Raw genomic sequence first — 21,749 nt, 5'->3', positions numbered from 1 at the left:
TGATTGCAAGGGATGGCAAAATAACGAGTCGATGCCGGGAAGTAGGATTCAAGATATTGGAATGCAGGGGGATAGCCGGCAAAGGAGTAAAGAGTGTCCGGGACATACAGGAGACGAAGAAAATGAAAAATGTAGAGAGAAAGGAAATATAGTGCAGTGTAAGAGACCAGAACGCCAGACGGTGGAGTGCGAGGGGTGGGCTGAAACGCAGACGGAACGCAACGGAAATGTAATGTAAGGGAAATTTGGTGGGTTACAGAGGGTACGAAAGCGAGGAATTGGTATGCAACGAAAGCGCATTGCAAGGGAAGAGATGTAAGGGAATGTTGTGGCAGGATGCAAAGATTAGTAGTGGTGCGACAGATTGGAATGCAAGGAGTCGGATTGCCAATGCAGAAGGCAGGAGTGGGAGGATTGAAATGCGAGAGGCTGGGTTATGCGGGACCAGGAATGCGAGACACAACAATGCGAGGCATAGAGTGGAGGGGGAGTGGTATGTGGGCGCATTCCTACCCCTTGCATTCTTGTGGGAGGGACTTTAGCGGACGAGAGAGGATAGCATCAAAGATGGGTGCGAGTGTGAGTGAGTGAGTTCATTGATGGACACGCGCCAGCATTCCATTCCTTCCCACCTCCTCAATCAATACATTACGAAAGGGGGATGGGACTGGGGAATGAGTGTCCTAGAGGGGTCTTGGAAGGGAAGAAATGGGGGACAGCTGTAGGGAATAAGGCAGGGCAAGGCCTGGAAAACAGAAAAGAAAAAGGCGGTTGCGGGGTCAGAAATCGGAAAAGAGCCTATCTGGGGAAGATCGTAGGCTCTGCAGAGCGGCTCACGGGCGGCGGGCGAACGGCCCAAGAGGCCCCCCAACAGACTCCGGGGCGCCCTTCGGGGGGTGTCCCTGCACTCCCTAACCTCCCAAGATGTCGGCCAAATAAATCCTGAGCCTCTCTACAGGTACTGTCGTGCCGTGCTGGGCAAATCACTTGCACCCAAGGTCAAGGCCCAGCATCCATCGCCGCAACCTCGTCGATGTATCGATGTATATCTACCGACAACGCTGGCCGCCGTCTTCTTCCTGCTGACACTTAGTTTGCTGGAGAGAATGGTTAAAACTATCCGCAGCATCCTGGGAAGACTGGGAACCTTGGGAAGCGCAGAGTGGCTGTAGCCAGGACAATTGCCAAGCTTCCGGCGTGTCACAGCAGAAATAATCGACAGCCGAAGTCGCCCGCCTGTGCCAGCGAAATGAGCGTAGCCAGCCCGCCCAGAATACAGCGGGCTGGGTAAACTACAGGCCCGGCACCCCCAAAGCTTTTGAACAGAATGTTATGGGCGACTAACGACTTCTGGGCGGGAACTCCCCGGAACTTATACACAAGGTTGAAAAGGTCCATCTGTTAATTGCAGTTCTCCTGACAATGAAATGATGGGAAGAATCAGGCAAAGTGTGGTCGTCGGGAAAGATGGGAACTGATGTACTGCATGCAGCTCTTGTCTTGAACTCATCACAAAGAGGACCGTTCTCCAACGCGGGCCTTACACAATCAGTCCGTCTGTTAGTATCTTGCACTGCCCTTATGCCCATGCTCCTCGGACTCTCCAGCTTGTTTAATTCCATCTCAGATCATTTCAAACGCCATTAGACCAACCCGAGAGCGGGTGCAGAGAGATCTGTGACTCTGAGATATTTATGGTGGCTTGAAAGGTCCAAACTCCAAGCAAGGGAAGTGGTGGCGGGTATATTACCTGAGATGGAGAACTGCAGAGGCTTTTTTCTAGGCGCTGGGGCACAAGAGTAGATTGGAGAATGGATTTTGTATTGGATCTGTGCTTTTACGCGCCGGCATGTTGGCCGCGGATGGGAGTTCCTCAGTCCTCGGCTCGCAACCCAGGAGCACCACCAGAACCTAGTTGCAGAGCACCCTGACCATTGTTCATATCCCCGGCTAGTTGTGGCGAGCTTTAGCGATGTGTATGAAGAAATACCCATTAAGATCTCCTTGATGCCCTCCTTCAAGCGCACCCGTGATGATATTAACACCGTCAACCCCCATCATCAACCACCGGCAGGTTATCCTCTTGCTCGGGATCGATGAGAAGGTCATTGAAGGTGTCTCGAATGAGGGTTTTGGGAGAGAAAGTGTCGCCAACGGGGTAATGGGGATCGTATCTGCCGATCGCGGTAGGTGGTAGAGGGCTTTCTGGCAGGGAGGAGGTTGTCAATGGCTTCATTTACTAATCGCGCGCACTTGCTTTCTGTGAGTACGCACCGATTATCAGAGCACGAAACGAGAAGGACAACGCGCTGTTTCGCCAGGAGATGGAACTTGTTGGGGGTCCTGAAACCTTCAAGGCCAATCTAGAAGCCCGATGGTGCTTGCGCCCCCGCCCCTTGGCGACAAATTTCATTGCAAGCTGGAGTTATCCACCAAGCGACCAGAGACGCAAACCTTGGAGCGACGATAACAAGGAGCTCCATTGCGATAATACCAATGATGACGAATCGAACTCTTCTGGCTGGTTGGTTCCCCCTGTTTTGCTCCGGTGGTGGTGGACTGCCATCGGTCCAGGCACCCACCCGCTGTAACCTGTCAAGCTCGGGTCCATCCACGAGCCCAGGGTCCAGAGTCTCGCTGACTGCAATCAGCCCAAGGGGTATGCATGGCGGTATGTAATCATCCTCCGTAGGTGAGGAACCGAGCAAGCTCTCTTGTTCGTGGTTGGAAGCCATGACGCGATGAAATGAGGGGCTAGAACAGCGACGCAAAAAGGTGTGCGAGGGAGGATGTCTGAATTGCGGGTAACTCTTACTGTGAAGACTCCTGAGAGGCCACCAGTGAAAATGACGGTACAGGTCTGCCACAAGCTGCTGGATGGCGGCTGTAGACGGTCAGTCTCACAGTAGAATTATCGACAGTGTTGTGATTGTGCGGTGCGTTTCTTGGCACACCCAAGATGGTGTAGCGGAATTCAGAGATAGCTTCTGATAGGCTGCATGTGACACGTACTGTACCCGTATGTAAATGATGTAGTACTCAGGAACAAGAGAATCCTTTGGAGGACAGACAAAGGAAGGCGGTTAATGGGGTTCTGTAGACATACACTTGCCTCTGGCCAGAATCAGGTTGCTCCAAGCCCAGGTGTTTGTCGCAGATAGTAGCCCCATCATTCTGTCTCCCTTGCTGGCTTGATATGAAATTTCGGGTGAACTACCTAGCAAAAGGGTCGACGACATCAAGACTGTGATCATCCTCGTTTCGAAAACGTCTTCTCGACCTATCGCAGGAAGCACGTAACTCAGGAAACTGGTTTGGCATAGGATGTACTCTATTCTCGGACAAGGTGACACTAATGTATCCTACGGTTCCTGGGAGCTGGGAAGGATGAGGCGATCCTATTATCTTACTGCGCAGTCACGATCCACTGTCCGCCATTGTTAGAGGAACCCAGAGATCTGGAACGCCATCCCAATGGTACAAATCAACCTCAAAGATGGAGGAATTTCAAAGACACTTTGGATATATTTGAGGGTTTCCCCGGGGATCCGATTTCCCACCTCCAGCAGACGCTCTTCTGAATCAAGGCCCCAGCTGATTGGCCTCGGGCACCCCAAAAGCTCGGATACTGACCAAGAATGAAATGCGACAATGGTCGATAAAAAGGAGGAAGTGATCTTCCACATCAAGTGAGTTTGATCCATGGGAGATATCACCGGCTGTTTATTCCTTGGTAACTAGAGCTCCTTAAATGAAAGTAAATCGAAATATCTTCTACTCCATCCTTCCACTCCTCCTCTCTGCACTGTGAACCTAGCCTCTGTTCGGCACATGCGTCCTTTTCCGTGCTCTATTCTACATTTTTGAGCATTTCGCCCAGGGACTGAATCCTCAGTTTGAGATCTATGACCATTGTCATCAGCTCCGCCTGCTCCGGCCTGGAACTGAAGCTCAGGACCTCGCGCAGGAGCTCCGTCCGCCACGCTTCCAGAACCTTGCCGTGGGATTCAGCATCCTTGTCCATGGCCATTCGCATGCTCCCGACATACGTTTTCATCCGATCCAATTGTTCGAACCCACTAGTCTTGTTCAGGAGGTGGGAAATCGCGCCGTCCACCATCTTCTGCTGCGTTGTCTCGTCGAGATGTTCGAGGTAGGGGAGGAGGAGGGCTATCGCCTGGCCATGGGCCGCGTGCAACTGGATTTCCGGCATTTCTCTCGTTCGTGCGACGATGTCGTCAATTTCGTCGAGGTGGCGGACCAGCTTCGTTCTGAGCTGTCTGCCTGCGGCCTGGCGTGCGGCCTGAAGATCGTCGGCCACTTTGCTGAACTTGATCTCCAGGTAGTCCATATCTCTGTGGATATGGGGGTAGGTGGTCGTGGCCATGCCCGGGAGAGCCATCAGCTGAGCAAGCGATGAACGGGCGGCTTGATGTCCAAGTCCTTGCTCCAAGCTCTGGATATGGCTCAGATAGACATTGTTGATGGTGCGAACCATGGGCTTGTCGATCAGGGGGGCGAGTGTCACCAAGAAACCACCACGTTTGAACCGCTTGCGCAGCTCGGCCACGCAATACGTCTCGATGGATGCATACGCCTTTGGAACGTCGAGGACGACGTCGAATCCTTCGTGGCAGCCGCTGCTGAGCCACAATTCGCCGTAGAATTCGTCGACTTCGATGGGAACGCTCACGAAGCCGTTCATGTCCGACAGCGTGACGGTGTCCATTTGGTGTATTCGGATATTCGGAACAAGACCGGAGGAGGTCGATCGCCTTTATCGGTGGTGGCACAAAGGATGGAAGAATTCAGGGAGGGCAATGAAGGAAAAAGGGAGGTATATATAGTGGCCCAAAAAAACGTCTTGGCAGCCAAGCCGCTATGCCCTGTCCCCCAAATCTCCGTCTGAGTTTCAACTAAATGCGACGCAAGGCGGAGTATTTCTCCGCCTCTATGGGAGTGGAACCGGGCTTTTGTTGAGGACACGTGCCATCGCGGAGTTTGGGGCAAACGTTCCCAGTGTCCAATCACCTGGGGCCCGACGGTGGAGAATATTGGCAGTCCTCCTCCCGGGCTCGGTGAATCGAGGAGTAGAGTCCCAATCGCCACAGGCATCCCGTCGCGGCGAGAAATTCTCTCACGTCCAGAAGTCGGAACCCTGTAGCCTAGAAGTAACCGAGATTCTATCCTTTAGTTGATGGGTTTCTGGACTCACGCAGACTTTCCGAAACCTCGCTTCGAGCATCTCGGACCGCCGAGATTGATGACATCGCCAACGGCAACCTTGCGTGATGGGCTGTCCGTCTGGTAGAAGACTGAAGCAGGTTCCACATTATGAATATCTGTGGTCGGTCGATGCAACGGAGAGCATTGTCCGTCCGAGACCAAGTTGGGGATGCGTTGTTATATTGGCTTGGCACATGCTGTCACGATAGGTACGTGACGGCGATAACGTGACGGCGATAGCGCGCCAGCGCCACAACAAACATGTCTGACAATTGTTGTTGCTCATCCTGCAGCACGTTCAAATGATCCAGCGAAGCGTAAGCTGGGCGGGTATTACCGGCGTCTCTACGCCAACACCCCCGCTGCTGATTCCCCACGTCTTATGGTTTCCCATCGATTGGCTGTTGAAAGCTATAGCTGTCGAGCCAAAGCGATTGAATTGATTGATTGTCTATGAAATCTCTGCGGCGCAAAATGTGCATGATGAAAGGCGCCGAAGTTTCACTCGCTAAACCTTCTTAATGAAGGATTAGGGCTCAGACTCGGCTGACCTTCCTAGTCAGTGTAACAATGGCAGCCTGATTCAGCCGATCTTAGTTGATTTGATTCTAATCTAATGCAGACCACGAGGTGGAACACAAGCAGATAGGTGTGACAGACCACTCGGCTTTGGGCTGGGAGGTCGACAAGATGAGAAACCATGTCACAAGGCTCACCATGAGAGTGAATGTATGTGCACACAAAGGCAAGGAACGACTTCGGCAAAGGCAGGCTCTACAATGCCCTCTGTGCTCATCAAGACCACATTCCAGTTATGATTCAAGTCTTGTCTGATCCCACTTCTCTCAAGATTTTGGTGCCCTCCTCTCCGTGACGTATTTAGCCTGCTGAGGGCGGCGTGAGCGCCGGTCCACCCTCCTTGTACCTATGGTCTGCTTGGTTCCATTTCGACTGGCATCTCCTGAGTTACCGGGTCCCTCGGAATTTCCACAGCCCGTGGAAAGCCAGTGGCAGAAAGGCTTCCAGACAGTGTCCGCCCTCGCTATCTTAATGAGCATTGACGGATCCATTTGCATCCCAGAAGAAAGTGGAAGTGGGCGTGGCATTTCAAAAGAAGCCACACGATCCAAGGAATACAATGTTGATCAACAGGGCATCACTGCAGCCATCCTCGATCTCCACGAACCGGGACTGACCGGACATACAAGAGAGTGGGTCAGTTTCGTGCTTGCTGCCACCTGGAAGCAGGTGGACCTTCTTTGACCTCGTCACTGAACCGACATTGACAGTCCCCGAGTTGTGATCCTCAGGTGCCAACTGCATCAAGCTGAACAGAGCCACCATCTATCTGCGCATGACATCATTTCGATATCTGTCTACGACGCCTGGTGGAAGACAAGGGATTTGCTTGCCCTCTGAAGCAATCCGTCGAATACAGCTAGTCTCGCCGCCACCTCAACCGTATGGCTTCTACCTCGGTGAGAAGTGAAGAAGAGATAGGGGCGGCGAAGTAAGGAGTCATTCGTCAGCATTATATCTACGGATCCTGACCAAGCGCGTCGCCCTTTCGCTGCCAGATTCAGCAACGTTTTTGCAATACCTTTGTGACCTTTCCATTTGGTGAGAGTGGGTGCCGTTAAATGCCGTACCAGGATTGATGACAATACATGGAGAGCTAAAATGATGCCACCAAGCCACTGCAGCCACCGTGCCCTGGGTCTCAGTGGCATCAGGACCTGGATATGAAGTCCGCATTGTTACACTGGGCCGAGGAGGCACGGACCTGGGCTCGGTCAGACGAGTATTCGCGAAGGGCCATGGACTCCGCTGCCGAGCCGTGACAGCAGACACCGCACTAAGAGCTCTACGGAGCCTCTGCTTCTCGCTACTTTTATACCCGTCGGAAATCGCACTATCTACGGAGCTTGACGATCTGGGTAACGTCCAAAGGCGTTGGTAGGCTAGTAGCCTCCCCTTCCTTGCCCTCGGAAGCGGACTGTAAGCGAGTGGGGACCGTGTCGGGATTTGATTCATGAGCTAAACCCTGGACCCATGCGCGGCGCAAACTCTGGCGCGGAGAACCGACGATAACTTTGAGTGTGTTATGCGTGATGTTGGCTCGGCGACGTTCCCAGTATTTGTTTTTATTCCAGGTGTAGAGGGTGTTTATGCGTCTATTGGTCAGGGATGGACCTCGCCGGGCAACATACAGCGCATGTCCAGACCCTGACGAGCCCGAGGTATGCACAATTCGGATGTCCAGTTGCACCAGGTCGTGACCGAATGGGAAGAGAGTCTATAAGCGTGGACGCTGATCGGGCTGCTTTATGAACACACAGGATCAACAAGAGAACACATTGCCACATTCATTCAAGCTCGACACGTTAGGAAGAACGGGAACGCTGGAACTGTTAGGAATGTTGGGTACGATGGGAACGATGGGAACGCTGGGAACCTTGGGATTTTGGGGATACATAAGGACATGTACGTCTGCGGGCTCAGCTTCCAGGGGCTCAACTGTATCGCAACACATCACATCACACCATCACACACAAGACGCAATCATCGGACAGTCTCCACCTAAAGAGGACTCAAGTACCCATTCACTGATTCTTCGCTGAGGATCTGACACAGGAAGGTCAGCCGAGTGTGTGCCCTAATCCTTCATGAGGAAAGTTTGCCGAGCGTCTCCACCGCGCTTTTAGCCCGCACATTTTGTGCAGAGATTTCGTAGATTAATCAATCAATTCAATCACTTTGATTTCACAGCATTGCCGCGCTTTCGTGAGCCTTATCCGGCGCGGGACACGTCTCATATCAGGGTGAGAGTAGCCGAGATAGCGCTGTTAAGGAGGCACGGGAAGACACAGAGTCAGCGCCCCGGCTGGTTAAGGCTGCAGGAGGTCCCCTTCCCAACGTGGGCTAGCTATTAAGGAAGCTGTGAAAGCCAGAGAGCTGAGGTCGCGGTTGTTGCTGGAGAAGACGAGAGATATAACCTCAGCTGCAAGGGCCGAGATCAAGCCTCTCTCTGCCTTCACCGCTTTGTGGTGTTCCAGGGATACAGGGGTTACACAGTCCACGACGGCTTGTATTTGAAGAGGTTTCGAGAAGGCCCCAGTAGATGGGGCAAGTCGCTCCTGTTTCGAGGAAAAAGGTGCGATGCAGTGAGTGACTCTTGAGACATTGCGAGAGAGACCCTTGAAAGGGTGCCGATATCGCGCGGAGAAATACTTTTTGTTCAGCAGTCTGTTATGATGGGCCTGCGCCACGTTGACGAGCATGAAACGTGTGAAAGCCCCGGATCCAGAAGCAGATAATCTCATGTTGCTGCGATGGCCGTAACTCTGTGTCACGTCGAGCGAAGGACCAAGTTCGACAAAGGCGGACGATCGCATCAATGGAGCTGTTTGACGCAGAAGAAAATCATGGCGCACTCCGCTGTATGGCAGATGCTGGGAGCACAAGACGGAATGGGCCCGATGCATACATACCCAAGGCTGGGATGGTGGTCGCTTGAGACAATGCAGATAGATAAGGTCTCTCAAGGTGTAATCCGGTGCACCAGGGACATTTGTCCTGAACAACGACCTTCTCCTCCAGTAGGGCCGGTCTTCACCCAAGGAGACCGGAACTAGCTTCCAGAGAATGTATCCAGAATTGCATTGACACAGCAGATAGGATGGGCCAACACCTATATCCATTTCAAATTGCCCGGACGGCTGACAACTGCCACAATTCAAGCTGGAAACATCACCGATGCAGAGTTTCCAACATATGCAAGCGTGGGCAGTTAAGTTTCTACCTGCATCATCATCGGAGGGCTCGACTTCAGATGACCTACGACAGTCTCGTGTCGGTGAAAAGTCTGCAGACAAGACAATGGAGGAGGAGGGATGCCTCTTTGCAATGACCCGAGTGAAGACAAGAAGTCCACCGAGAGTTGAGGCAGGTGTGCGAGTGTGTCGCTGTCGCCGTTTGTCAGCGGCTGCACCAATATTGTGATACTCTCAGCCATCCTCTATGCTGATTTCGGCTTGTATGTCAAGTAAATGAGGATGGGAACCCAGAGGGATCAATCGCCTCACGAGAAGAACCAGAAGGACAATACCTCATAAGTGGTTCCAGGTATGTATGTTTTGATGATGGAATAAGGGCAGTGTATGGGGATCAAAATGCATTGAACCTGTCCACCCAGAAAATTAGATGGGCATGGTCGCCTACGATGTCAAAGCAGAGACGAACAAGACAGGGATTATACTGATTGAAATCTCGCTTCTACGTTCGCGTCGACGTCTGCTTCTTCACCGTCTCGAGCGAGTTCTTTTCCAGTCACTCGCACTCGGTTCTCTCGTTCCGCTTGAACGGCATGAAGCAGATAGGCAACGATTGACAGGGCATCGGGAGCCATGTCCTTGGATTGGGGAGGCGGGTTTTGTCGAGGTGTGTGGTTTTGGGTTGTAAGGATGGGAATTCCTAAAACACGCCCGATTTATATGCGGTGTTGATGGGACTGGGCGTCGTCGGTGGCGGGATCACGGCACAGCACATCGCCTGTACTCAACGGAGAAGATCCGACGGCAACAACTGCACATTGATCAAGGCATGGCCGAAATTCCTGTTTGTCCACCTCACGCACCCGCGGAGCATGAGCGGTCTCCATAAGGGCCAAGATAAGATCCGTTTATCTCGTCCAACTCGGTTTCTCACACGGCCACCTGGAACATCCACAAAGACAACAACGAGAAAGACCACCAAGTCAATTCCAAAGGGTGGGAGACCGCCGAGGAAGGCAGGGCAGGCCGTGGGTCAACGGGATCGACAACTTTAGTTAAGGGGGCTGTCCGTCGCCATCCACACAGGTGAATAATGCTGTCAGTCAATAGAGTTCAAGATGCATCTCTGGAGCAAGTCGCGAGAGGCTTCTAACCAGGTGGGGAGGAAGTTTACAGCCCTCCAAAGGCCTATCTGTCACTGATCCCTACGGAGATTCGATGCGAGACTTTGGATTCTCATCCCTGTTGGGGAGATAGAGATCTGCAAGCAGATGTGCTTTCCTGTCGTCCACTCATTCGGGATGGCTCAATTTCGCGCCCGCGAGTCAACTGCTGGACCTTGGTGCACGGTATGAGACCAACCCCTCAACCCTGCCGTCAGCCATTGCTGACCGTCACATGAGGCAGAGATATCTGTGACCTAATTCTACAAAAGCCTTTCTTTACAAGTGTTGCGGCAATCAAGATTCGCCTGAGGCACGGGCATCTCGAAGATCATATCCGGGGTTTTGTTTCTGCTCCGCCGCCCTGAGACTCTCACCATGACAGATTACCCGCTGTACCAAGAGTTACTAATCATCTCCCCTCGGCATCGTCTAATGTGTTTGCGTCTCATCATTCACGTGGCATTGGCTGAAGGGGGTATTGGTCGACGGACGACACGAATAGAGCTGTATGTTGGATGTGCCCGGGTGTGCCACATCCTGAACGAATGTTGAGAAACCATCCTATCGAGGAACCATATCGCAGGTTCCTGCGCCTTCATTCAGTCTGGTCCGCGTGGTGCGTGCGACGCGGATACTTATTTTCCCCGCAAATGGTCCACGACGTCGTCTCCTTCCGCCTCGTTCTCCGTCCCAGTCATCACGTCAAAGATCTCGTCGGGAGCACCATGTGCGTCTTCCCGGCAGGTGATGCAAATTGTCCAATAAGTGTTCGGATCTGGTCTCACTCACTGCAGATACAAAACGTCTTCGCCCGAGAAACGTACACCAGGGCTTGATTCGAGGAGGGCCCAACAAGGCCTTCTCACACGCACCCTGTTCTATTTCATGCAGGAGTTGAAATAACAGGAGTGAAACACGTACCCATACATGAGCAAAAACCGGTTCGGGCTTGTCGGTATGTCGCATGACACTCGGGTGGAATCTGACATCTGAGGTAGGCGTGCTTCCAGTACCTTGATCGAGGGAAACTGTTGTCACATGGTGCTGACCACATTTGACACCGTGCACCGGTGATGTTCGTAGTCGTGCAGCCGAAGAAGCAAGATCGCAAATGCAACCATGCGGATCGTGAAGGAGGTAAGCCTCCTGGGAGAGGCGGCAGATTCACCCTCCTATCGAGCATCTTCGTCCACCGTCGTTGCCGTCCTCGGTGCTGCGAGAAGGGTCGTCCTTGAAAAAGATTGCATCCGCCCAGTAGCTCTGCTTCACCCGTCACGAGAGTATTCTCGGCTCTTCCTGTTCTGGAGTTCAGCCAGCAGCCATAAAATATACTGAACTGAGCAGCCACTGCCAACCAGTCTAAACAAGGCCGGTCTGCGCCTTTGGCACGTCGTTCCTCTCCGCCGCTCGCATGGCATTGTCCAGGATCGAGCACACGGGCTCGTGCGTGGTGGGGTTTTGACTTCAGCCTCCTCTTCGTCGAGTAAAGCATCCTCTCCACTGTACACTCAACGCTAACCCCTTGGCCCAATCCACGGTCTGGAGCTCCATCGTACCAGACCGGCCAAGGCCGAAGATGCTGCTCGCATTCTCCACCAATGTTAGAGAATCAACTGTGACCATTAGCGTCAAGAGTTATTCAACTTGTATTTCCTTGGGCAGCCATGGAATCAAACTTGAGGATTTACGAGGTACCTCGCTGCGCGCTGTCGACGTAGCACGACGGAGTGTAGAGATAAAAGGGGGGCGAGAGTCCGTCACATCCGAGGAGCCGTGAGAGAGGAAACCCTGTTCCATTCCGGGTCTGGAAGGCATAAACACCGCATCATGATCATCATCGTTCACCAACGAAGAACGTATGCATTCCACTAAGGCGAGAGGGAGGGAAGCACGGGTCGTCGTCCCCAGGTGTAGTATGACCGCCCTCACTGCAAAGTGGCTACCGGCAGACGAAGTGATTGACAAAAGAGATGACGATGTGGCATAAGGTCATCCAGCTCGCCGGCATCCACACTGGGCTCTCCAACCCCAAGCTGGCCGGCAGCACGCTCCAAACTCCTTCTGATCCTCTCTCGCGAGAGCTGCGCTTTGCACCCAAGACACCAAAGAGACAGGAACGTGATGGCACAGGAGGGTGCAGATTGAGGATGATACGGGGTCTTTGATTCCTTGTACAGATATCTGTCAATCACATTGCTAGCTCGAGTCCGGCACCAGCCACCAATGACAAGTGGGCGGCTAGTAAATAATCGTGTTGTAGAATACAGTCCATCTCCTCTGACGCCTGTCTTCCACAATGATACCAATGTTCCATACCCACGTCAGTTCGATACCTACAGCAAGGTGGCCCGGCTCAGCTGAACATCAACACATTGCATCCCTCGGCTTTGCAGTTGGCAAAAGGCCAGCACGCCGCGGCCCTCTTCCTGTCTGCATCGGTGTTCAGGTTCGCCATAAAATCCCTTCTGATCTCCGCCTCCCGATGCACTGCCTCGAGGTACGCTCTTGGAGACACCCATCCATCTGGGTCGATACCAATGTGATTGCGCATGTTGTCGAGTAGGTGGGTAGCTTCGTCATGCCTGTCGAGTCCGCGGAAGGCACGCTGTGCCTCGAGTTCCGTAAAGAACAGTGGGCACGGGGGGACGGCCGGTAGAGAGTATTGTCCATCCATTCGTGTTTGAGTGTGGCCATTGTCGTAGATGAGCTCATCCCAGTGACGCATGGCATGCACAAGGCCAGCTCTGAGAGTTTTATTCTCTTCGCAAAATTCTGCAGCGTCGTGGAACAATTTGAGAACCCAGCAGTACGAGGGCCGGGTGAAAACCCGAAAGCGCTCGGGATCGATTCGTTGCGTGGCGATCATGAAGACCCAGTGTTGCCAGCGGTCATCCCAGTCTTCAAAAGCCCGGTCACGCGACCGCCGATTCATGTACTCCAGGCCTCGAGGAAACTCCGGCTCCTCAAGGCTATGCGGTTGGTCGTCATGACACCTCAGATATTCCGGACTGCCGGCCGCCAGGAAACGCGGCATAACACAGCAATACCGCCAATCAAGGAGTCCGACAACTTCCAATTTGTCGTTCACATAGATATGTCTGGGGATGAGCTTTGGATGGCGCAAGACAGGCTTCAAGAGCCACTCATCCGACGGCACCAGGTATTGGACAATTCTCAAGTAATCTGCTAGGCCTTCCACCTTGTTTTCCTGTTGGGTCATGGGCATTCGTTCTTCCTCCGCGTCGCAGTTAGCGTTCAGTGCTGCCCGGGCTACTCGTCTCGACACCAGCTGGCCCTGGTAAAATGTGTCGAGCGCGCGCAACTCTCTGATGCCGACGCTTTCCATGACCTGCCGAGCACCTTGGACTGCACTTCGTCAATGAGGCTGTGAAAGCAGAGGCGGAGCAAGTGGGAGGCGGGAGCAGCAAGACTTACATGGCCCACAGTTGACATTCAAGGTGTTACGGCCCTTGTACCAGTTTGTCGGTGCCATCAACGGGCCGATGCATAGGTCCTGAAAGCCGGCAGCGTCCGAGAAAGGCACCGTGGCCATGTCCTTTGGCAAGTCTGATTTGTAGAAAAGACTGCCATAGACTGGGAATAGGATGTCCGCAAGTTGTTTCTCCAAGTGGACCAGGTGCTCGATGAGCTGGCCCAGCTGGTCTCGTGTCATGTCGGGCAATGCGTCTGAAAGCTTGCGCCCAAGTTGTTTTTCCAAGACGATAAACTCCGCACCCACGGCAGTTCGAGCGTTGGCTGAATATAGGATGACTCTGGGAACGGGGAATCCAAGATGACGGAGAAGGTTCATAGTCGCGACTTCGTTGGATACCGCAAGCGCAGGGGGCCCGGTGTGGCGATAGGGGACGCGAGCAATGAGCTCAGTGCCATCAATGAATCCGATGTGATAGATCCGGTTGGAGCGGCCTTCGTACATTTTGACCAAGTCGCCAAAGTCAGCCAGAGGCCTCCCCAGCTTCAGAGCAGTAAGACGGATCAATGCATCAATATTGAAGACGTGCTTCCGCTCTTTGAGCCGCTCTTTTTCATTGAACCTGCCAGAGAGTCAGGCCGTGGTTCGCGGCATAGTTCCCAGATACTTACAACCATTTCCCCGTCGTATAATCGAATAACTCATGTCTAGCCTCGGGGCTGAGGGATGTCTCCGGCTCTACCGGGGTGGGTGCGAGTTTGTGAAACGGAGTGTATGCATAGTCTCTTTCCCAGGGGTCGGTATGTATTCGGTGGAGGTATTCGAGGAACCGATTTCCACTCATGGTGAGGAACCGAACAGGATCGAGCCGGCAAGCACAAAAATAGGAATTGAAGCGAAAGTAGCAATAAATAGAAGCAGAGACACAGTGGCTCCAGGTGAGAGAGCAAGACAGTCGGCTGCCCAAGCTGTGAGAGCGAAAAATGATATGAGAAGAAGGAGGACGAAAACGCAGCGAACGAAGCGCCAGAAGAGGATGGCCAGCAGCGTGAGAAGTGGGAGGCGCCTGCCGTGGCCGTCGTGATTGTCGTTTCGTGGCATCAGCGTGGAATGTTTCCTGGTTGATGGAAAGGCAAGAACTGGTGTCGAGCGACACCACAGGAGGACGATTCTGCTCGAGGGCGACGTGGTTAATGGGTGAGGCACAAATGATGCCAGGTTCATTGCCAGCTCACCGAATCCTATCCCTGCCAGGAGTACGAGGCGGTCTCACAAGTCCGACCTGTGGACGAGATGATTCTGCTGGGGAGAGAGAGACGTGGTCAATAATCGAGGGAGCCATCATGCCGGACTCATTGCCAGCTCACCGAGGGTTCTGCTTCCGTGACGAGAATGCGAAGATCTCTCGAGGTCCAGCCCAAGCCCAACGCCAGGACTTTACTGATGGTGTTCGACGTCGTGGAAGTTTGAGGTAAGGAACGGATTTTTGCTCTGGCCAAGTTCAGTAAAGTGCTTGAAGGCAACTATATACCTGTTGATCCCCCAGAGTGCTTGCGGCAAGTGCCATGGTGCTGTGGCAGGCGTAGAGACGTGTGCCATGGTCATGTGATATGGTGATGCCACAGCAGGTTGCACTGAACCCGTAATATCTCGCCCACAACAAGGAAATGGAGAGTTAACAATGGTAGAAGGTGAAGAGTGCAGAGTTCAATTTTTCTGGCTCGAGCTCGTCTGCGAAAGCGCAGGCAGGTCAGATGACAATGCCGCCAGTCCCAATCTGGTCGCCGCTCTTGGCAGACACACAGCGACATGCGCCATGCGCCATGCGAACATTCCCAGTGGCTGGCTGCGCTCAGCCAAGGGATATACATGGTAGCCTTATGGAGCTTCTGCCCTAACCCTAACTCGCCCCCTCAAAAAGACAACCACCTTAAAATCATTCACTCTATGTCTTTACACACCACCTCTTCATGCAGCTGCTGTTCAAACTACCACCCCTTGCCTCATTATTCCACTTCCAAAGTCCACGGTCAACATTACCTCTGCATGCCTTCTCTGCCATAAAATAAGCCATGGTCCAAACCTGCAATCCAAGCACCTTATACACCCACTACTCATGCAAGGTCCTACGCCAAAAACCAAAAAAAGAGATCGGATCAATCCAAACTTTGCGCTGGGCCAAGGAGAAACTGGCAGAAACTTCGTCCGCTGATGTTGTTGCCCCTAAACACTTCAACAACGCACGGCTATACAGTCGCCAATCTCCTTGCTCGCTGATACTACCCAGTGTGTGACTACCAAAACCCGGCTTCATGAGTCAGAGCCGGCGGTGCTAAACCTTGAACGTCCATGCGTTCATCAACTATACATACGGCATCGATATTGGCTGCACAATCCACAGAGCAGTCATTCCAGAGCGAGATCGACATAATTTCATGTCTGTTTGGGCGCTGCAATGGCCTCCTCTTCGTGGAAACTCGGCTCGGTAACGCAGTAGAAAGAGCACATAGTATCGGGCCTGGGAAAGCAGCCCATCGTCCATGGGCTTTACGTCATCTAGATCTGCCACCTTTTGAGGAGGCAATAGCATCGGGCTCCAGTTCGATGCCAGAACGATAAACCACGCATCTAAACCCGAAAGAACACTATCTCTAGTCGACCTCGAAGTCATACCGCACGCTGAAGAAACTGCAGGAAGTCGTCACGGTAGACACAACTCTCTTTCCTTCAAGAATGGCGCAACCATCTGCACAATATTCTAAGCGGCCGTGGCAGGGCCGAAGAGGAGCGCCCCCCTGAACTGTAGCGATCGTGGTCGTCGACTTGCCATCCGCATGAACAGTGCGTGGCTATCTGAGAAACACAGTGCAGTGGCCTGGATCTTGAAACGCCATCCTGATAATTCCGTCCTCTGTGTCGTTGATTCATGCACCACTGCCAAGTCAGTCGAGAACATCAATCATTTTGTGCTCGGAAAGCCGACCTGAGCGGCCCATCTATCAGCCTGCTCAATGGACTTGTTGCTCGCTCCCAGAACTCAAGACCTACCCACACAGCACTGATTATCTAAAGAGAGGGGCTTTTCCGTCTGCCACAACATCGCCGAACGCAGCTCGATGGAGTGGTCTGAGGCTTTACGTAGCTTGGCAGCGTACCTAGAGCAGAAGCGAGTGATTTTCCCTACCAGCCAAGCATCTTGAATTGCCCGGATGCGGACTCCAGGCACGACGAGAAGTGGACAACTAAAAGTTCACCCAAAAGGACACCCCAGGTCTCATCAGTCGGTTGGATGAAGCGCAGATTCAATCAGTGGCACCACAGACGCAAATTCCAACAAAGAATTCGTTACTGGTTGGTCAACTCGAGGACGTGGGCGAGAAGATGAACGGATATCTCGTGACTGGAGAATGCAGAGATGCTTAAACCTTGATCACATGGGGAGCCACGAAGCTTTGGCACACATTGTCCACTACTCAGCTACCGTCTTACCCGATGCTGTCGAGTTAAGTACCATCCGTTTTCTATTTCCTGGCGGAGGCGGCGACTTCCACTTACCAATTCTAATTATATGTCAAGAGGCCTCGTAGCCATCCTCTCATTAATGGCGAAAAATGCACGGAATCTCTGGTTGGATTAGTCAAAAAGGTCAATATTCAAGGCTTTCCCGGCCGGGTGCCATTCCTCTTGCACCTATCACTCAAGAAGGTCCAAAACGAAAAGAGACTTCGCACGAAAGACCCCTGCGTCATCTGCTTCCCGCCCTCGTCGCTGTCCAGGAGGTGGACAGCTGAAAGTCTCGCCCGAGAGAAGTGAAACTTCACAGATCGCCCGATGTTCTCCAATCAAGACTAGACTCAGCCACGAGGCAGCACAGCCGCCCACGATGATGGCCACATGGAGGGTCACTGTGCTCACATTGTTCGCCCCATTAGCTATCTATCCATAGCATCTCCCTCAATGGACCGGTGGCACCACCGGCGATGTCTGGAGTGCAGTATCTTCCGAGAACATTAGTGATTACAATTGAGGAACCCCCTGAATGATATGACCCTGTCAGGTACCTTGTCATGTCGCTGAACATAATGGACTACTGAAGATATGAATCATCCGAAGGGGTCCCGAAGCGTTGCAGATCACTAGATACACTGGTTAGGAACGGACTCAGCGCCAGCACAGTCACAGGAAAGGACGAAGGGGCGTGCGAACCCAGCGGTAGCACGACTGTGGTGGCGGTTGCAGCCTGCATCTCTACCTACTTCCACAGCTGGGCTGCTCGGATGTCTTCTACGTCAAGCACTGAAGATTCGATCAAAAAAGCAAGCGAGAACCCAGGTAGTCAAATATGCGGCATCAAAAAGCGATCCTGTAGTAGCACGGCGGCAATGCAGCCACCGGTGTTCGAAAAGACCGCTCCCCTGCCCACACCAGGGCCAGTCGTCGTCGCAGTGATTACCCGGCGTCACAACCCCGAGACAGCGATCAGGTTGACCTCGGTCCTCATGATGATGTGTCCTGAATCTCATCTCGCTGGCACACAGGAAACTGTCCCCAAGCGTCAGCGGCAGCTCACCATGGTCAAATGGAGGGTGCACATTGTGAGGACAGGATCAGCATCACAGAATTTGAGACGAGAAAGGCGAAGACGGCTCAGAAATTGACTCGTGATAGCAGCATTGACGAATCTCGGAGAATGCCAGCTGTGTTCAGCAATCCAGAAGTGTGAGCTTGTGCCGGAAAGTATGTACACGACAGTGTACATGTTCCCCTCTGAATCAAGCAAGTCGCCGGGCATGCGGAAGGCAACCACCTGGAAGGTTTAGGACTGCTTTTATACGTTGAGCCTCGTACGTTTGGTGCCGACTTCAGAGTAGCTTCGTTTGTCAATGCACAGAGCTCACACAGAATTTTGCAACGCAAAATCCCTCGCCAGGCCCCGTGCCGCAGAAAAGGCGGTGATGTATCTCACGCTGGAGCGCCGTAAGGCGGCGACGTTCGCATGCGACGGGCACTGAAAAGCAAGAAGATGTTCCAGCCCAGTTCAACTCGCCACAGCGATTTGGACGGGACCAGGGAAAGAAATATCGGATTTGTCTTATTCAAACCCCCATGCAGGTGGCTTTTGTGTTGATATTGGCTCATTTTCAGTGCAGCGTACAAGCTTACTACGGTATTCTGTACCTGGGGATTGCTTTGATCGTAACGGCCCCTGCCACGCCGTCGGCGCTCACTGGCCTTATTGAAATCACGTCATATTCGCAGCAGGGCACGCTACAACGCTTGTGATTTAAGTATTCTTCTTTGACAGGGAATACTCAGGACCGGCAATCCCTCTTGAAGGGCGCGAACGCCCCATGTTTCTAGCACTTGACGGTCCCCTGCTACCGTCCTCGCCGATTTCGGCTATGCCTGCTGCATATTTGTCTTCTGAGGCGTACAGTTCGGAGTCTATTCTTGCTGCCGGTGCGATTAACTCGTCGAGTGTCTCTGTGTCCGTGTTCCTATGGCGATGGGCGTTTCTCTCGTGTGCAGCTTCAACCCGCGTAAAAGAGTCCCCGTTTGTCATGGAATCGTCGAGCTCCAGATGCTCACGATTTACTTAAACTCGATTGCGTAGAGTTGAACCGGCCCCTCCTTGTGCGGTTATGGAGAGTCGTGATGTAGCTTGTTGTTCTCGTACCGTGTCTGCGCGGCCACCATTCTCCGTTAGTCCTTGGCCTAGACTGTCCCACGAATCCAAGATCGCTGACGTCGTGTTTATGGATCATTCAACTGTCGGGAGGTCTTGTGGTCCCATTGCCAGACTCTTGAAGAAAAGGTCTGGCGAATGGCGGAACGCCTCAGAGATATACCTGAGCCTGGCAGCTCCACCCATGCCTTTCTATGGGTTGAAACAAACGTGTTCCATGGTCTCCATCCAGAATAAACCCAGCTGAATTAGCCCAGAGGTTCGACTGTTGCTGCGGCTTTTGAGCAATCATTTCACCTCATTTACGGCCACAGAACCACCATTGCGCGACGAACTCTCGCGACATGGTCCACTCAGGGAGTCCGGCCTCTTGAGAAGGAGGGTATCTTCACAGTGGATTCTAGAACTCCCTCTCTCCACATGCAAGATCCTATCGACGGGAATCCATCTATCAGTGGAGGAATTCTGTCAAGAAATCAGACGAGGCCGCTTTGCATACGCCGGCATGTTGTAAGATCCACTACGGCCTCAGATCCACGGGTCGAGTAGCTTCTTGTCAGGTTCAATATACCGGGACCAAGATGGAGCGCGCGGGACAGTTCACGGAGCCGCCTTGATGTACACCACTGCCGGAACCCTATAAGCTGAGATAAGTGCCCTCAGTGTGCCTCGTTGATTGGTGACCATCTCTGGCAAACTTCTTTACCGGTGAGAATATAGACCACTGAATCCTCCCCAAGCGATGCAAGCCCTATTCACTTGCTGGACAGACTCCTGACTGTGTGATACATGATCTCTGAACGAGAACCCCCCACCTTAGGAAAAGGATGGCCTGACGTCGATTTGTCGCCAGGTACTGGCCGCCGTGTCGCCGTCACCGACGTCGCTTTCAAAATCACTCATTGAAAACCAGAAGAAAGACGGATTCAGAAGTGACTGCCCTCTCCTTGCCTGTGAGACACTTTCATCCGAGAAGAATATGAGTATGGTCGTTGTGATGAGATTCGGGTCAGCCTTGTTTGAGGGTGTACCGTGATATCGCACTGCTTTGCACCCGACATTCATGCAAGAAGCGAGGGCTGCAAAGACATGGGCAAGGAAGACTGGTAAATATTCAATGATCTCATACATGATCAACAGGCGAAAGTAGTGCTTGCTCAGGGGCAGATACTCACCGATTTTACTGACTGGTCGCGCCATGATTGACAAGCTTCGTCTGCCCCCTCAAAGGTGTTGACGGGCAACCATGCTGTTTCGCCCTTGAAAACTCCCCCCTGGGCGATCGTCCTCGTGGAAGAGACTCGTACCATTGAAAAACAGCAGCAAGAACTCCTGGTCGTCGAGGCTTCTCCCCGTCACCGTTGTAAAGAAGTCACCTCTCCCTTTTATATCCCACGTGCATGTGTATAGCGTTCTGAAAGAGTTTGTCCCTGCGGCCTAGTTTGGAGGTGTACCTATACGCCAGATAACCCGGTGAACAAAGGCATCTACCAGAGGCAATGAAGATGCCATCCATGATAGAACTTATCCAGCATGTGATCTCCGACTGACAGTCCGTCCTTGCCCGCCATGATCGTCGAGACGCCCAAACGAATCACCTCTGCTGTCTCTCCCTCGACGGCCAGGCCAACGGCATCGATATTAGCTGAACAGAATGGGCGACGGGGGTGAATATCACCAAAGTAAATGCCCTGCTCAACAGCGATTGAACGAGGACACGTAAAGACGTACGCAACGCACTCACTTTGCGCTGGAGTCCTAGAGTTTCAGGGGACCTGTGCTAGAAACCGACATCCTCAAATACATTTGAATATCAGTCAGCCAACTTTTGAAAGAATCGGTCGATTCTCTGAGGACTGAGAAGGTGGTCACCGGCGCTGATTCGAATCTGCAGGATGAAGAAGGCAAAGAGCCTAGGCATAGTCGTCCAGACCGATTTGACTCTTCCCATTCAGCCCATATCTCGTGCATCTCCTGAGGGTCGAGATTGTTCGATGGCGCGGTCCGTCCAGATCAGCCAGCCCCGACCCTGAGCGATGAACGAAAGAAAGCTGCCGACATCTCCTGAGTTGAGAGGAGAGGAGCAGTGCGTTCAGGCGGCGACATGATATTTCCCGACATTGTGGAACCAAAATAGTTGAATTGATGGTCTCTTTGAAATCTATGTGGCAAAAGTGTGTTGGCTGAAAAGGCGACACACTCGGCTGACCTGCCTAGTCAGCCCGGCGACCAAATCATAAAGATATATTTTTATATCTCCAAATTTCTCCCACACCAAGACCCCCTCAATACGACGAGGGCGAACTACTTCGACTCCCGGTCCTGTCAGGTCAAGACAACCACCGGGGTTAGTCGGCAGCAGGACCTGGGGTTCGAATCCCACCGACATCAACCTATAAAGTAGCGAATTCGTAGTATAACCGGCCGGCCGAGAAAAACCAACCCGCAAGGGCGAGTTTCGCTTA

At 52.7% G+C, this 21,749-nt stretch overlaps 3 protein-coding genes across 3 annotated transcripts; all 3 read right to left on the bottom strand.

Annotated features, from left to right (window-relative positions):
* Positions 1-3,850: 3,850 nt before the first annotated feature.
* AYL99_11953 (hypothetical protein) lies at positions 3,851-4,729 on the bottom strand (the record flags this gene model as incomplete). The annotated part of the gene is made up of 1 exon (XM_018843457.1): positions 3,851-4,729. The coding sequence occupies one exon, from the start codon at positions 4,727-4,729 to the stop codon at positions 3,851-3,853; it is 879 nt and encodes a 292-aa protein (XP_018687197.1).
* A 7,789-nt stretch (positions 4,730-12,518) lies between these two features.
* Positions 12,519-14,442, bottom strand: AYL99_11952 (hypothetical protein; the record flags this gene model as incomplete). The annotated part of the gene is made up of 3 exons (XM_018843456.1): positions 12,519-13,531; positions 13,601-14,220; positions 14,270-14,442. 3 exons carry the CDS (start codon positions 14,440-14,442, stop codon positions 12,519-12,521), a joined length of 1,806 nt encoding a protein of 601 aa, XP_018687196.1.
* Positions 14,443-20,100: 5,658 nt separating this feature from the next.
* Positions 20,101-20,484, bottom strand: AYL99_11951 (hypothetical protein; the record flags this gene model as incomplete). Its single annotated transcript, XM_018843455.1, has 1 exon — positions 20,101-20,484. One exon carries the CDS (start codon positions 20,482-20,484, stop codon positions 20,101-20,103), a length of 384 nt encoding a protein of 127 aa, XP_018687195.1.
* Positions 20,485-21,749: the final 1,265 nt, after the last annotated feature.

Source organism: Fonsecaea erecta (genome assembly GCF_001651985.1).
Source record: "Fonsecaea erecta strain CBS 125763 chromosome Unknown Scaff19, whole genome shotgun sequence".
Taxonomy (NCBI): domain Eukaryota; kingdom Fungi; phylum Ascomycota; class Eurotiomycetes; order Chaetothyriales; family Herpotrichiellaceae; genus Fonsecaea; species Fonsecaea erecta.
The sequence above is the reverse complement of the archived record's forward strand: the minus strand, read 5'-3'. Positions and strand labels throughout refer to the sequence as shown.